The 17642-nt window shown below is 36.2% G+C and overlaps 1 protein-coding gene across 16 annotated transcripts in view; it reads left to right on the plus strand.

Moving 5' to 3' along the window:
- Window positions 1–17642, plus strand: part of PPP6R3 (protein phosphatase 6 regulatory subunit 3) — a 92735-nt gene that overhangs the window by 65227 nt on the left and 9866 nt on the right. For 7 of the 16 annotated variants that reach the window (XM_070765912.1, XM_070765950.1, XM_070765939.1 and 4 more), the window contains 12 exons: window positions 266–415; window positions 1070–1134; window positions 1845–1960; window positions 3985–4070; window positions 6859–6945; window positions 8408–8505; window positions 10840–10894; window positions 12101–12231; window positions 13349–13467; window positions 14742–14889; window positions 16089–16195; window positions 16825–16975. In XM_070765912.1, coding sequence (XP_070622013.1) covers window positions 266–415; window positions 1070–1134; window positions 1845–1960; window positions 3985–4070; window positions 6859–6945; window positions 8408–8505; window positions 10840–10894; window positions 12101–12231; window positions 13349–13467; window positions 14742–14889; window positions 16089–16195; window positions 16825–16975 — 1313 coding nt within the window. The remainder of the gene's footprint in view (window positions 1–265; window positions 416–1069; window positions 1135–1844; window positions 1961–3984; window positions 4071–6858; window positions 6946–8407; window positions 8506–10839; window positions 10895–12100; window positions 12232–13348; window positions 13468–14741; window positions 14890–16088; window positions 16196–16824; window positions 16976–17642) is intronic. The other 9 variants (XM_070765977.1, XM_070765993.1, XM_070765996.1 and 6 more) reach the window with 2 other exon arrangements.

Genomic DNA, 17642 nt, shown 5'->3' on the forward strand with positions numbered 1-17642 from the left:
TTCCTTCATTATTTTAAGGCAGAAATGTCAAACACACATCGTCATGTGACATATCATGAGTTTTTCCCCCTTTGCTAAAATGGGGGGGAGTAGCATGTGAAATATCTGACCCACGAGTTTGACATCCGCTTATAAAGAATATCTGATAGGTTTTTTAAGCAAGGAAGAATATTTTAAATATCACTTTATCAGTGGAAAAAAATATCCGAACATGTTTAGTAAGTGGTATGTATACTTCTGATACCTGTATCTTTTTCTCCCACAGGATATGTTTTTTAAATACACATGGAACAATTTTTTGCATACTCAAGTAGAAATTTGTATTGCACTGATCCTTGCAAGTCCTTTTGAAAGCACAGAAAATGGTACAGTCTCAGATCCAGATACCACTAGAGGCAACCTTTTGCTGAAACACGTAAGCTATTTTCTTGTTTTCTTCTTAATTGTTGCTGCAGTTATGTACAGTGGTAGTAAGTTCTCTAACTGAATAATAATTTCAACTATCTTTGAGAACTTATTGCAACTATAATAAGTGAGTGACAGGATAAAGAAACACGTGCTAGCATTATATTTTAATAGGATTCTAATGTATAATAACCTCTCCACTCCAGACTTCGTGTACCTTTATTTTTTAACAGGGGTTTTATGGCAAGTATTGAAGCAGAAATGCAGGAAATATCCTTGCCAATTATTTCTCGGTCATAAACACTGCATCTAGTTTGTCTTGTCAGGTTACATAGAGACAATTTGCCCCAAAATCTCTATCCCCCTCAACAACTGTAAACAATTAAGGAGTTACTTCAGGACAGAACACATAATATCATTGCAGCATGTAGATAATTTGGGTTTAATCTTTATTCTTTCCGTTAAACATTGAAAATCAAATGACAGGGTTGAAGAGAGTGAGTGTTTGTATGTGTGTAAGTGTGTGGGGGGGGGGAGATAGTGCTTTTTGCACTGTACAGTTTGGTGGCTAGCCAGTCACTGAGGTGGTAAATACTGTAGTTCTTATTTGATCAAGGTTTTTTTAATTTTTCCTGCAAAACTAATTATTATTTTTTCTTTATAGCTTTTCCTTAAGTGCCATTTAATAGAACGAATACTTGAAGCATGGGATATGAATGAAAAGAAACAGTGAGTAGTCAGAAATTTTTTAAACTTTGTATCTTTAACATGAAGTATAGGTATCACTGACATTGACTTAGATTTTAATTATAATTGGCAATTTTATATAAACTCTGAATTTCATATACCTCTTTTTCCTGTGACTCATGGTATGAGATCCCTCCATGAAAACAGATAACATTATTAATTCTCCTTATTTGCACTGTTTATTATATTTGTTTTAATTAAACACTCACTTTTGTGGACTTTTGTATATGTTTTGGCCATCTTTCCCATATATAATTATAGTCTACTTAAATAAGAAATGTATATTGAAACTAAAGCAGAAGAATGTTTTAATGCAGAATGCTGTTTAAATATTTAGTTGTTTAAGAATGCACAAGATTTTTAGATGGAGGATTAATCTGTCCTATTTTATCATAATTCCAGGTTTGCACAATATATTTGAATTTCTTACTGAATTCATCCATATTCTAGAATTGCAATTCTAGATTAAATCATAAATTAAGCAACGTAGTGCTGCAAGCTACCTAAACAAAAACCCAAGCTAATTAGAACTTTGGCATGCAGTTGCTAGCCTTTAACAGAGCTATTATTCTGTTCTATGCTGCTCGAATCAGCCTTTGTTTTTGTTCCATTTTCTACAAGTCTATAAAATAAAAATCCTATAATTAACTAATTCTTTTGATTGAATAACTAACTTAGTTTAACTCTTGCAGAGCTGAAGGAGGAAGACGGTATGGCTACATGGGTCACTTAACAAGAATAGCAAATTGCATTGTGCACAGTACTGATAAAGGGCCAAACTGTACACTGGTGCAGCAACTTATTAAAGGTAATCTATTGTGCCTTTGCTTACTGAGTCTTGTGTAAATGGAATTCACATTTTCATAGCCTCCTTTTATCATCAATTTTTTGGGAATCTCCTATTTCATTTCTCCGTGTCCACCTCCCCCCACCCCCAGTGTCCTTTCTTAAAAGTTTATGGGATCTGAGGTATTCTACTTCTAAGTGTGATAACTTAGCAAACATCAGGTTTCACCAATTTGATTTTTATTCTCAGTGGTGCCAGATGAATAATGTAAATACAGTGATCCCTCGATTATCGCGAGGGTTCCGTTCCAAGACCCCTTGCGATAATCGATTTTTCGCGATATAGTGGTGTGGAAGTAAAAACACCATCTGCGCATGCGCGCCCTTTTTTTCCATGGCCGCGCATGCGCAGATGGTGTTTTTACTTCTGCACCTGGGAAGACCCAGTGAAGGTTCCTTCCGCCGCCCAGCAGCTGATCTGCTCGGCAGCACCGCAGCATCGAGGAGCCGAAGATCGGGGTTTCCCCTTTGCATGGGCAGCGGGGAAGACCCAGGGAAGGTTCCTTCGGCCGCCCAGCGGCTGATCTGCTCGGCAGCGCCGCAGCAGCGAGGAGCCAAAGATCCGGGTTTCCCCGCCGCCCACGCAAAGGGGAAACCCGGATCTTCGGCTCCTTGCTGCTGCGGCGCTGCCGAGCAGATCAGCTGCTGGGCGGCAGAAGGAACCTTCCCTGGGTCTTCCCCGCCGCCCAAGCGCCGCTCGAGAGTAAGAGGGGGAGAGATAGAGAAAGAGAGAAGGGAAGAAAGAGATGAGAGTGGGAGGAAGATAGTGTGAGAGAGGAAGAAGCAAGAGAGAGAAAGAAAGATGAGAAAGGAAAAGAGTGACATCATCGGGTGGGAAAATATTTTTAATTAATATTTTTTGAAAAATCGCGATATAGCGTTTCGCGAAGATCGAGATCGCAAAGATCGAGGGATCACTGTACATGTTTAAGCTAATAGTTGCATGATGTATTGTAACAAAGTTTAGACGAAGAGGTTGAAAATTACTTCTCAGGAGTTTTTGTTTAACCCAAAAAAAGCCAAAAATAGAAGATGTCTTCAATGTGTCATCTGCTTGGCTTGGATTTTTGAACACTTGCAGAGATTCCACTTTATTGTGAAAGATGAATAATTAATTCAAATCATACAGTGTTTGTTTGTTTATTTATTTATTTTGGTAGTTTCAAGTTAGTATTAACTCCTGGTGCCTGTCTGGACTAGTCCCTGCAGTTTTCTTGGCATTATTTTAGATGTGGTGTTTGTTACTGCCTGCTTCCAGGGGCTGAGAGTTGGCTCCAGGTCACTCAGCTGGCTTTGTATCTGAGATACAAGCTCAGCACTGTACCACTACACCAAATTTCCAATATGATATAGAGCTGTGAATCTCTCACAAGAGAACATTTTATAAGCCTGGTGTTTCATGAATCTTATGTCAACTAATCAAGTCTATTAGATTTTAAAATCTTATGTTTTAGTTCTGGAATTGCCTCCAGTGTTAGAAGGCAGCTGATAACAGAAGCCCATTGTTTTGCTGCATTTGCCAGTTATATCTCAATAGCAAATTGTCCAAATGCCTAGTTATGGAATTAAATAATGATTTTGATTATGAAACAAGCAAAATAGGTTATTGCCTAATTTTGATATCTGTTTGGCTGGTCAATTGATTAATTTTCTACATACTAATGAAGATAATGTCTAGCTGAACAAATCAGTTCAGTTGTTGAAGATGATGATCCATTAAATTGTATCTCAATCAAGGTACCAATTGTAAGAATTGATATTGGGAACAATGAGTGAAAATTTAAGTTTGGGTACAGAAATACTGAAAATCTTGCATATAAATAGCAAATGCAATGTAGGAGTTTCCTAATGACCTTGGGAAATAAATGTGTATATTTTCAATAATATGTATTAGTAAACTTCAAAGTGACATAAAATAATCTACGGTACCTATGATGACAATCTGCATTCTTGATATTGCAATTTTTTTCTCTTTGGACTTTCTAGAACTTCCAGATGAAGTCAGGGAACAATGGGAATCTTTCTGCACAAACTCTTTAGGCGAAACCAACAAGAGAAATACAGTGGACTTGGTAGGTTTTATAAGATGGCATTTGAGAAGTTAACTGCAATTTTTGCATTACAAAATGAAAACAACACATAATAACAATCATAACAATACTCCCAAAAGTACTGAATCCCATTTCCTCTTTATTAGGTTTTTGTTGTTGCTGAGGCCTTCTTTCTTTGGTTCTGAGTTACTGGCCACTTTCTGTGTGTGTGTATTGCAAAAATAATTACAGTTCCTCGTAACCTAACTTTTTTTCTCTTGGGTTCATTAACTTGTTATTTTTAAGTCTGTTTATCCAGAATGCCAATTCTAATGCTAGTCTCTTATTTAATCTGTTAACCATTCTACTCTGAGCTATGTGAGATACATTTATTTATATTTTTATTTATTTATTTATTGTCAAACATATACAAGATAAGTATATGTATGAACATAAAAAACGAATAAAGGAAGTAAATGCAGATAAATGGGGACAGCAAGACAAAGACAGTAGGCACACTGGTGCACTTATGCACATCCCCTTTACGGACCTCTTAAGAATGGGGTGAGGTCCACGGTAGACAAGGAGACAACAAATTTCATTTTTTAATATTTTGTTCAACATACATTAAATAAAGCTGCTCTGCAGGTATAATGATTTTGTTGTAAAAGCAAGAAGAGTACAAATACTTTTTAAGGGCAGAATTTAACGTAAGAACTGCTTTCATCCAGTTAAAGATCTACGTTCTTTGTTCTTTTGTCAAACGTTAATTAGGTCGCTAGTTCCTGTGTGTTGCTCCTAGCTTTTTGCTGGTTTTGGATCCAGAGATAAGTCAAGTAAGCAGAGAAGTCTCTCTGCTTGAACAGAATATTGCTGCCAACTATTTTTCTGTATAATTGTGCACAAAGATAGGGAGCTATATCAAGAAGTAACTGAAACATATTGATTACTGCTATAATTCTAGTTCTATTTGTAAATTTGAGTTTTATTTAAATGTAAACTTGTTCTTAATCAGTGGAATGGCTTGCTTCAAGAAGTTGTGAGTGTTCCATCACTGGAGGTTTTTAAAGAAGAGATTGGACAGTCATTTTTCTGAAATGATAATAAAGTCTCCTGCTTGAGCATGGGGTTGGACTAGAAGACCTCCAAGGTCCCTTCTAGCTCTGTTATGCTGTTTATCTTAATGTTGTGTTATATATAATCTGTCCAATAATTGAATTTGAATTAATTGAAAAGCAATTAATAATCTATTACTTAATTCTACATACTACTTTCATCTCACGTAACAAGCAGAGAACTATCAGGATCTATATCAATTTAAGGGAAGTGTGGTGTCTGTAATGATTAGCTCTAAAATTTACATTTAAAATGAACTCTTTTTTTGAGGAAGTGTCCAAAACAAATTCGTTTGCAAGAATATAGAAAATAATTCTAAAAATTAAAATATCATATTTTAGCAATAATTTCATTGGTAGATTGTAACTTTTTCAAGTCTATCTTGCAGCGAGGTTTTTATCAGTTGAATCCAAGTTAGGTAGGGTGAGGATATGTTTCAATTAATTCTTCTACATAGTGGAATGTTTTTTTCAGTTTTATTACTATGAAGGTAGTCCTCAATTTATGACCCCAATTGGGATCAGAATTTCTATTGCTTAATGAGCAGTCGTTAAGTGGTGCAGCTGTCATAGCTTTGAGGACAGATCATAAATGACATTTTAGAAGCTGTTGTAACTTCAAACCATCATTAAATGAACGATTGTAAATCTAGGACAACTAGTGTAGATTTTTCTGATACAGTGGTACCTCGAGATACGAGTTTAATTCGTTCCGGACCTGGGCTCTTAAGTCGAGCAGCTCTTATCTCGAACGACTTTTCCCCATAGGAATTAATGTAAATAATTTTAATTGGTTCCAGCCCTCAAAAAACTCACAAAGTTAGTCTAAATTATGCAGAAAGACATGTTTTTAATGAAGAAATGTACATGTACATATAAATGAATAATGAAGTTTCTTTCACTTAACTTGTAAACTTTCTTAAACTTTTAAATTTACATATGTTCAACTTCTCTGCCACCCAATCCTGTAGGACAGAGGTCCCCAACCCTTTTTGCACCAGGGACCGGCTTTAAGCGATCAAGAGAGGAATGGGTGAATGAATGGACGGAGGGTGGGAAGGAAGGAAGGAAAGAGGGAAGGGACAGGAACAGAGGAAGGAAGCAAGGAAACTTATGAAAGGGGAGAGTAAGAGAGGAATGAGTGAAGGGAGGGAGGGAGGGAGGGAAGAAGGTGGGAAGGAGAAAGAAAAGAAGAAATAGAGGAAGGGAAGGTAAAAGAGAGAAAGAAAAAGAGCAAGAAAGAAAGAAAGAAAGAAAGAAAGGGGGAAGGGACAGGAACAGAGGAAGGAAGCAAGGAAACTTATGAAAGGGGAGAGTAAGAGAGGAATGAGTGAAGGGAGGGAGGGAGGGAAGAAGGTGGGAAGGAGAAAGAAAAGAAGAAATAGAGGAAGGGAAGGTAAAAGAGAGAAAGAAAAAGAGCAAGAAAGAAAGCTGCAAGCACCCTCCCCGAGCCCCCCAGGCCGGCTGCAACCTTTTAAAACACGCGCGCCGCTTCGCAGCTGTCTCCTGAAGCTGAACGCGGAAGTTAGCGTTTGGCTTCAGGAGACAGCTCCTTGGCGCTTGTATCTCGAATTTGGGCTTGTAAGTAGAACAAAAATATCTCTCCCCTCCCAGCTCTTATCTCGAGTTGCTCTTAAGTAGAGCAGCTCTTATGTCGGGGTTCCACTGTATTTATTCAGAACTTTTTTAACACAAATTCTTTGCCTTTTTACTAGGTTACTACTTGTCACATTCATTCATCCAGCGATGATGAAATTGATTTTAAAGAAACTGGTTTTTCACAAGATTCTTCACTGCAAGAGGTGAGTTAAACTCAAAGCTATACTGGTTGCATACACTATTTTGCTAAAGGCTTCTGATAAATTATACACTTTCAGATTTTGCAGTTGTGTAAGATTATATTATTTAAGAAAATAAAACCAATTTCATAAAATAGAGAGTTGGAAGTGACCTTAGGTATAACCCATGGACCTTTCCAGCCTCTGATAAAAAAACTAACTACATTACAATGTGTGGCAACCTTTTCCATTGTTCAATAACCTTTTACAACCAAGACAATCCTCCTGTAGTCAAGTTAGACATTTGGGAACATGTTCTAAAAGTATAGCTTAGAAAATAGCATGCACACTACTTATATCTATGTATGGTTTTCCTATTGATTTCTGTCAGTTAAGATCCTTGTGCAGACCTTGGTGCTCTTAGAGCTTGATTTATTGCAGATAGTTCATTATTTGACTCACTGACATCATTAAGTATAATGAATTTGGCATTTGGAACAATGAAAGGAGCAAACAACCAACTCGGAGAGCTCCAAGGACCCCAGAGTTCAATTCTAAACTTCATATATTTTCCTCTGACAGAATTAAGATCTCTTTTAGAGTCGATAGGATCTCAGTACTAGATTCTATGGGATAACAGAGTACTCATAGTTTGCCTTCTCATGGACTAGAAAGCAATATAAATATTCAAATAAATATAAAGCCCTGATCTACAAAAATGTTGATTACAGTTAATTCTCTAATAGTCCTTTAGTGTTCAGTGTCATATTTAAAATTAATTGTCTAGAAGAAGCTCATACATATAATCCAATCAAATAGTCAAAACCATCAAGCTGTCTAAATCAGAAAAGCAAAATATGCAGAGAGAGAGAGGGGCAGAGGTTTCTCTTTTATGCATGTAAATATATAGAGATGGTGTTAAATGAGCTTTAGGCAGTAATGAGTTTCATACCATTCCTGATTTCAGTATGGGGCTACAGTCACTTACCTCTGACTGTATTCTTAAATAGGAATTTATCAAATTTTAGGTATTGGGAAGATGCAAGAGATTCACTTTAAGTGTAATTCTAGAAGAAACCTTTTCTTTCTCCATATTTCTTATATTTTACCAAATATTCTAGTAGTCTCATAAACTGGGTTATTTAAAGTAATAGTAACACTCTTTGTTACTATGTATCTTCCATCTAAAACAAAACAAAACATAAAACTCCCTTATATCTTTTAGTGAGATTAGGAGTAGTGCCATCAGCTGTAATTTTAGTACTCAATTATAAAACAGTCACCCCTAAATTCCCAAATTACATACATCTGATGATGACAAAACAGCCCTATCCATATGTGGTATATGTATGTGTGTGCATGCACGCACATATGATATGTACTTGCAATTTAATGAAAGTTATTAGTTCTGGAGCAAATTGGGCAAATAGTATTTAGACTATTATTAGAATCATTATATCACTGTCGTTGGTCCTGGGATTGCCAGGCCTTTTCTGATTATCAGATGCAACAAATGACGTCCAATTTTATTGACCAGTTTGGCTTCAACGATGAGAAGTTTGCTGATCAAGATGACATCGGCAAGTAAGTACAGCCCTATTTTAAAAGTTACTTTCGTTTTCATGTCTTGCATCACAGTGGTTATTCATTACCCCCCAAAACCAATAAAATGCTGTTTATTTAATTTTTTTCGTAGATATTTATGTTTTTTGTATACTCCAAAAAACCTCATTATTAATTTGTAATTAATTTAGAAAGCAAAAGTTATTTGTGATCTTTACTAAAAAAAAAACAAGTTTAGATTCATTTTATGAGTTCCTTTCTCTTAAATTTCAAGATAAGTTCTAGAATTTGGGATATATCAGGATGTGTTTGAAAAATATCTTTGGGATTGTTGGCATAATGGATGTATTCTATGGGATCCATATCTCTGTATTTGGAACCACAGAATCACTCATGGGCAATTATACACATATGATAAATAAATTTAAAAAATAGTAATTGTAAACTATGAAAAATATTTTTCCTTATGTGGTGAATTTAGTTGGATTGAAGTAAACTTTCATCCATCACCTACTAATGTATTTTTTGAAGTATAAGATGCACCTTAGTTTTGGGGGAGGTAAATAAGGGGGGAGGATTCTGGCTACCAGGTACGGTCTAGTCAGAATCTGGCTAGACCTTAGCCTAGAGAGCTTCATCACATCAGTTTGCTTGCTGGTTTTGAGGTTGGGGCTGTGCTTCTGTGCATAGCTGATCATCAGAGGGAACAGCAATTAGAAATGTAGGCAAAAGGAAAATTTCTTAGCTCTGATTGGGGCTGAAAAATAGCTTCTAAAGCACAGCTGAACTCCAGTGATAAAGCAGGCAAAGTGCGGAAAGGGGTAAGAGAAGACAGCAGCTGTTCTGGGTAACCATTTTGGACACTGCGTCAAGTGCTTGGAGGCTGAAAACACAATCCGCAGAGCCTCTGTCGGTGGCAATCTCTGCAGCCAGGAAGAGGACCTAGGGTGGCCGAAGTGTAGGGGCCAGCAGGTGGACAGGGCTACATTCTGAGTCTAAGACGCACCCACATTTTCAGCCTCTTTTAGGAGGGGAAAAAGTACATCTTGTACCGTACATAAAATACGGTATATTATACATTATTATGATTTTTAAAAATTTTGCTTCTGTATCTCTTATTTAGCTTATTCTGAGAAAATTTCTAGCAAGTTGTCACTTTCTTGGAATATTTCAATAATAAAATGGGTAAAATTGACTGCTAAAAGTTCCCTACAATTAAAATGTTTAAAAGCACAATTCAAGCTACATATAAGCCATTGCTCATACACAAAGCTAACCTACAACTAACACAATGTTTATGCACATTCTGATGTTTTTTCACAAATTAAATTTAAATAAGAAAACAGCTAAATATTGATTTCCAAATGCATATGATGGCAGCTTCCAAATGCATGAGATGGGCAGGAAGCAACTTTATGAGGTTTTTTACTTTATGCATTTGAAATTTAGTAATTTTGATTATGTAGTGTTCTGTTTTAATTTGGATTTATATAAGTGCATCAATGTAACTGCACACATTCCAAGAATTTGTATCAAAATCTGTATCCCAGATCCGGAAACATGAATGCAGATGTTGCATATCAGAATTTTGACATATTAAAATTCTAATTTTGAAAACATTTCTGACAGTCTTAAGTGTAACCATTCTTGGAATAGTAGACCTAACATTGTTTTTCTGCTGACATCCAGAAGTAGTTTTGTAGCAACATAGATTATTTCATTTCCCTTCCCATAGAATTATCCAAGAGTATCCATATTATCACATTATTGAAGGGAACACTACTGCTAGAAGTGATGCCTGTCATTGAGACAAGTGAGTTTAATCCTTGTCCTACTTGAGCTTGTTTAAAGAGCTTTTAGCTTAATATATTAGCAATCAAGTTGCCTGCTCATCTTTAAAGATGTAATATAGAACACCTTGACATATTATAGTTACTAACAGACGCACAAGTTGAATCCTTTGCAAGCTCTATTTAACTGTTAATCATATATACAAATTGCAATGACTTGCGTGTTTGCAGCGATGCATAATTTTTAAACCTGGCTACTTCATATGACCCTCAGAGATAAAAATATTTTGAAGGTATGCATTCCCTTTGGAGATACTCTTCTTGATAAAGGAAGAAGGCAGTGTTAGACATGAGGTTTATCACGATCTGAAAAAAAGGTTCAAGTTTCATTTTCTCAAGTAATTTATATGGGCTATTTCAAAAGGCTTTAAATTTTGTACTAGGAAAAAGTATTTCAGGGTGTTTTTTTAAGATAGGTAAAGTTATTAAATGAAGTATTTCAGTATGTCCTATAAAGTGATACTTCCTTTTTGTTTTACTACCTAAATTTGTACTTTATTCACAGTGTTTCTTTTGATCGTGTATCAGACATCAATTTTACCCTCAATACAAATGAAAGTGTAAGTTATTTTTCAATTTTACCCTCAATAGAAATGAAAATGAGTACATATCTCTGAATGAGAACTAGTCTGCTCCACAGTGTGCTGATGTATTTTAAAAGAGTATATAATTTTAACAGAAACTCTACTGCTGCATTCTTTACGGAATGTATAATTAGAGGAAACATTTTGCATAGCAATAGCACTAAGACTTATCGTATTTTTGGGAGTATAAGACGCATTTTAGTTTTTGGGTGGGAAATAGGGAAAAGAAATTGCTTACTAGATATTCATCTGGCTAGCATCCTTAGTCTGGTCAGTTTCAGCACATTATTTTATCTCCTGGTTAGGGCTTTTAAAAAAAACCTTATTTGGAGAGAGTAACAATGAAAGAGCTTGCAAGCAAGTTAGAGCAATGAAAAAAGCTTTGCAAGGACTTAGGGCTTGGAAAACATTCTTTGCAGACAGTAACAATGAAGGAACCTGCAAGGTAAGAGCTGGGAAGATCGCTAGCACTTAGTTAGGGCTGGGGGGGAAAAGCTTTGAAAAAAGCTGCATTCAGAGTATAAGACGCACCTGAATTTTCAGCCTGTTTTAGGGAGGAAAAGGGTGCGTCTTATGTTCCGAAAAATACGGTATGTGCTTCACTGCTTTTACTAGGCCTCTCTAAGTCATTTACAAAGTCAGCATATTGGCCCCCAAAATTGGGACCCTTGTTTTACTGAACCTCGAAAGATGAAAAGAACTTCTGTTTCCTTGTAGTTTATTTTCTCTATCCTGAAATCAGCCACATAACCTTCTAAAATGGAGAAGAAGGGAAGAAACAAGATCCCCAGCCTGAAATAAAGAACAATTTTTATATCAATAAGAAGACTAATGCCTACACAGTTTTCAGGCTGTTTTATCATAAGGGATATGCCTTTGTTCCCTTACATGCAGATGACACAACAAAGAGCAGGAAAATCTGGAATTCTCGTGTTCTTATTTTAATGTTTTTTTCACCTCTTTCCCTATTAAGTCTTATTTGAGATCAGAGATCGGGCAAGCAGGTGTTTGGAGGGAGAGACATCTAGAAACATTTGACATGACAACCTACAGAAAGTTATTAGAGCCTTGTTTTCATGCCTTAGGAGGCTTTTGCCCATACGTGCACACACATTTGCACAACAGTGCATGACAAATTAAAAAGTCAGTGTTTATTAATAGTGCTCTTTTTCACTTATTCAGGGCAACATTGCTTTGTTTGAAGCATGCTGCAAGGAGAGAATACAGCAGTTTGATGATGGTGGCTCTGATGAAGAAGATATCTGGGAAGAGAAACATATTGCTTTTACTCCAGAATCTCAGAGAAGATCCAGGTAATCTTCAAATACTGTACCAGGAAAATGTTATTATGTTGTTGTTGAAGATGATAGCTAGTCACAACCCCTAGCTGAGTCTCCTGGCAGAAATGTTAGGTGACAGAGGGAATTTTGACTTTCAGCACTGCCTCCTTTTTATGTTGCCCACTGGCCAGAGGCCTTCTGAAATAGCTTCTTATGGCATGGGACTTACATACTTTAAATTCATTAATTTAATTTGTCAAGATATTTAAGATAGTGTCTAATTGGAGATCACTTTTAAAATAATTACAAAGAAGGCTTCAGTCAACCACCTGCTTTCTTGCGCTTTCCCATTAACAATTTATCACATCTAATAAAAAAGATGTTCAGTAGAGTCAAGTAAGTTATAAATTCTTTCTTATGAAAAGAAATGGCTCATAAAGTTACATGAGCTACACTGGCTCCTAGGTGGCCTCCAGATGCAAATTCAACATGCTGGTTGTCACTTTAAACATCTACATGACATGGCTCAGATCACTCATGGACTACCTATCCCAGTTGTTTTTGCCTTTTCCATTAGTTCTGATAGACTGGACATGCATGTTCCATCAGTGAAGCAATTTCACTAGTAAAGTCAGAAAGCATAACCTCTCTGTCATGACATCTGTCTTACGAAAAAGTCATCTGCCCCCACCCCCGGGTGGCACTGCCTCATTAGCCTTTCAGAAGGCTGTGAAGGCCTGGCTTTTGGACTCTGGCATGATATGGTTTTATTGAATACGTTGCTAATGTAATTTTAACCCAGTTTCTTAAATTTAGTTTAGTTTAGTTATATTTTATTTACATATACTGCAAAGAAATGCCTGGCTAAAATTGTTAAATAACTAGATTTTTCATTCCAGGACCTAGTGACTTGACAAGAGTTCATATTCCTCTGTTTGATTCCTTTGGAATATTATCTAAACAGCAAACATAACAGAATGTCTAGCTTTGTTATGTTGTTTAAAGACACTGTAATTGTGTTAATAGGTTTATCAGTCAGACCTCTTCAGCTATTCTTAATCCTCCAAAGTTTTTAAGTTTTAAAAATGATTATGTAATAAGTGAAGGGAAGGACATTCATGTTATATGTCTCTTTCATTAAAATAAAAAGTTCAGGCAGTACAGATAGCGAAGAGAGTACAGATTCTGAAGAAGAGGATGGAACAAAGCAAGACCTGTTTGAATCAAGCACTAATACAGAAGACAAGATGGAAGTAGATTTAAATGAAAGTAAGTAGCTTTTTTCACAGTTTTTCATGCATTCAAATTCAGATGCAGGAATTGCACTGTCCTTACTGGATTTTTCATTTGTTAAAAAAATAATAATATGGAAGCTGTTGTGGCCCGTTCACATCCTGCGCAATTAGTAATAGACCCAGAGGACTCAGAGACAGCGGAGGTGTGGTACAGGCATCCTGTAGTTCCCGGCACCCGACTCTGACAGTGAACAGAGGCTGAAGAGCAATCAGGGCCTTCTGCACCTTCTGAGATGAGTGACTCAGGAGAAGAGGAGGAGCTTATTCTTGATGCTAGGATTTGCAGGGCCTCCAGGAGGCATGAGTGGTTACTCAGGAGGAGGCTTTCTCGTGAGTAGCACTGCTGGCTACTGGTCCATGCCCTCAGGCTATTTAAGGGGGAGTTACGCAGTGCTTCAACGCAAACACAGTTCGTTCCTCTTGTCTTTGGCTTATGTTTCAAAAGAACCACATTCTTGGCTTCCTTAATAAGCTTCGGGGTTCCAGCCAACTTCTGTAGGTCTACAATAAAGGCTTTTACTCCAGTCTAGTAATTATTGGTGTGTTTAACTATTCTTGGGACTTTGGCCAGCTGATAAGACTTTATAATCAGTACGGTGAAACCTTTGCTAGAACCTAACTTCTTTTTGGAAAGACTCAAACTGCATAAGACTTTTGTAAATAGTAAAACCTTCAGTAGTTAATTCGGTGGTATGCATCTTATACTGGATGCTGGGACAGAACAAAAGCCTTTGGCCTCCCCCCCCCTCATTATTTCTACTTCCTCAAGTTAACTCCATAAAAATAAAAATATTTTACATCAGTTCTATTATTATGGTTGCTGCCTCAGTTGGACCAAGATAGATCAAACTCTCAACATTTAATATATCACAATGCAAGGACAATGTATGGATGTACAGAGGGACTTAGGAACATGTGCACCACCCCTCCCTCTCTTATTTTTGGCTTGTAGCGGATGGCTGTGTGTAGTGAAATATAGTATATAGACATTTTCCATTACAAATGAACATGCGTAAAATGTAAAGAGATATATTCTAAAATGACAGACATTTTGTAAAATTTAGTTGCTTAAATATAATAATAGTAGAATGAATAGTTGTAAATGGTTTTATTTTTTCTCAGTATTCATAAAAGTAATAGAGGTGGCAATTTTTTCCTCTGACTTTGTTTAAAAAATTTTTTTTAACTACCTTGCAATAGGCTTAGTATTAGACACTAATATATTTGTAATGTTGCATTTCCCCCCAGCACCTAATTGGTCTGCTAACTTTGATGTTCCTATGGAAACCACACATGGCACTAATCTGGATTCTGTTGGATCTGATGTATGGAGCACAGAGGAGCCAATGCCAGCAAAAGAAACTGGTTGGGCTTCCTTTTCAGATTTCACTGTAAGGTAGGAAAGTTTTGTACTGCTGCAAAACCTACGAATGAAATGAAAGAAACACAGGAAAAAAATATTTTCACATATTTTATATTTGAAATGATAGCATTAGCTCATTAGCTTGCTGTGACATCTTTTAAAAGTGCAGTTGTAATAGATTAACATCTCTAGGTAAAAAAAATACGTTGAGGGAAAAAAATGGTTGGCATTATTTGAGTCCCAAGTCAGCTTTTCATCACTCATCCCAAAACCACATTGCAGAAATTTATCAATAAAGTGCAAAATTATAGTATCATTTTTTCCCCTCAAAAAGAACCATTTTACTGAGAAAATCTCAGTCTCCAAAAATAAAAACTTAACCTCATTGGCCCATTAATTTTGTTGAAAATTTCATTTCTGAACAGAAAATCTTGGATAATAGAATAAAACAAGCAGCACTAATATTTTGTTCCCTGCCACTTCAAGATTTGCTTCTCTCTTTATTTTCTTTCTATCATTTTCTCTCAACCATTATCCTCCTTTTTTCTGCATATCATTCTGTTGGACATTATGTTCAATTAGCAGAAATTATGCCCCAATGAAAACTCGGACTCCAAATTTATACACACACATGCACACACACAATCTATTTACAAAGCAGCGTGCTGGAAACAGTGAAGAACTCAAAGGAGTGGGATCCATCACATCTCCCTAACATCATCACATGGGGGGGGGGGGGTCTGCAGCCTCCTGAGTATCCCCAGGCCCCAACTCTCCCTCGCTTTCACTGAAAGATACACTGGCCTATGACCCCCAGATGGACCCAGTTTATCCTCATCAAAGTCCGAGACCAAAGGAGCTGGATGTGAGCCAACCACAACACATTATATTTTGGGTTGGGGGTTTTGGGGGATTAAAAAATAATCTATAGCCAAATAGCTATCTGTTTTTCTTCCATGTCCCAATCGAAAAGTAAGGGTTCGAAGAAAGGATAGTTTAGCTTTCAGAATTTATATAAACTTCTATAAGGTCTCAAGTACTCATTGATGTTTAGATTGCCCTTATTTGCCGCTCAGTTACGGTACATATAAGCGTAAGCATAATTCTAGAATCCTGTTCCAAATAGTTACCATTATCATAGAGAATGACCAACTGAATTCTATCCTGTGTACTTCTTGCAGAAAATAATTGAAAATGTGATTCATCAATTTATCTTAACTTTGTTTTTAAAGTTCAAAAGATTCTTTGAGAAGTAATTCACCTGTGGAAATGGAAACCAACACTGAACCAGTGGATCCTCTGAATGCAAATGTAGTTGCCCTTGTGACGCAGCCAGAAAGTAAGAGCTCAGAATTATTTTGATTAATAATGTGTGTCATTAGACTCAGCATATTCCACTGATGAGAGAATGCCATTTTAGAGGACTTTGGAATTGGTCCTTCTCTGGCTTTATGTCTGCTCTATCCCTAAGCCTGCCATCTTTTATGAAACCCTGGCTCCATCAGCACAGCTTGTGCAAAGATGATATTTGACCCCAGTTTGGTAGAAAGTGAAAAGGAGGAACAGTTTCATTTCTCTGACATGGGTTCTCTCATTATTATTTTTGTTGGTTTTTTGTTGATGCTTTAAACAGAATTAATTATTTTTAAATTTTTATTTATTAATTAAATACTTATGCTGCCCATCTCCCCATTGTTACTTGTCATCCAGAGTTCCTACTGTGACAGTAAGCTCTCAATAAGAGTTTACTACTAATCAGTTAAATATATAATTAATAATAATAATAATAATAATTATTATTATTATTATTAGATTTGTATGCCGCCCCTCTCAACAATATAAAAGTTTATAAAAAATATAAAAGTTTATTTTCCTTCTTACTGACAGTTCTATATAGCTCAGCACAGAACAGAAGATATACAATAACAATGTAACTGTCCATTTTCATTGCTCGAATTCTTTTTTCAGATGTAGGAAGTATTGCAATGGAAGCTGGTTCTGATGGAGAAGATGATACAGAAAATACAGATAAAGTGACTGAAACAGTAATGAATGGCAGCATGAAGGAGACTCTTAGCCTTACTGTAGACGCTAAAACTGAGACTGCTGTCTTCAAAAGGTGAGGCATTAAACTTAGCTACCCTGTAAGATTAAATCATATGAAAAGGTGGCCTAGTGTTGCATTTTCAAACCATTTAAAACAACCATTTGGCACAAGCTTTCTGCGAAATTAGGATTTAAACATGATTTTTTTGTGAGTGCTAAAAGTTTAATCAGATGAGGTATTTTTATTTTCACTTAATATCATTGGGCAGATTTTTAAGTTGATAGTTGCTATTTTTTCTTACGTATTAGCCTCTAAAGTCTTTTTTGTGCTTTCTGTTTACATCTCTTTATTTTTAAAAATAATTTTGTAATCTAGTTATGAATGATCTATTGAAAATAATAGCTGCCATTAGGCTGATGCAACAGCCACACAACAAGGGCCTTTCCACCACCACCCCCTTTTAGCTTGTACTTTGAGATAGTTATGTAAATTTAGTATGATCCATGTGCTCTTTAGTTCACCATTTTGGTCAAAATTCTGACCTGAACTTGAGCATATTGTCTGTTTTTGTCCATGTCTTATTTACATGCCATCTAATTCTCAACTCTGAGTGCTTCACAAGTGAAAATGTTTAAAACAAGGAAAAAAATGAAGAATAGAAAATGGCAAGAATGAAAAAAAAAGAATCTGGAATGAAAAAGATGTGAACTCACACCATCCAAAGAAGGCCTTATCCATC

The sequence above is a fragment of the Erythrolamprus reginae genome, chromosome 1 (assembly GCF_031021105.1).
Source record: "Erythrolamprus reginae isolate rEryReg1 chromosome 1, rEryReg1.hap1, whole genome shotgun sequence".
In the NCBI taxonomy this organism is placed as follows: domain Eukaryota; kingdom Metazoa; phylum Chordata; class Lepidosauria; order Squamata; family Dipsadidae; genus Erythrolamprus; species Erythrolamprus reginae.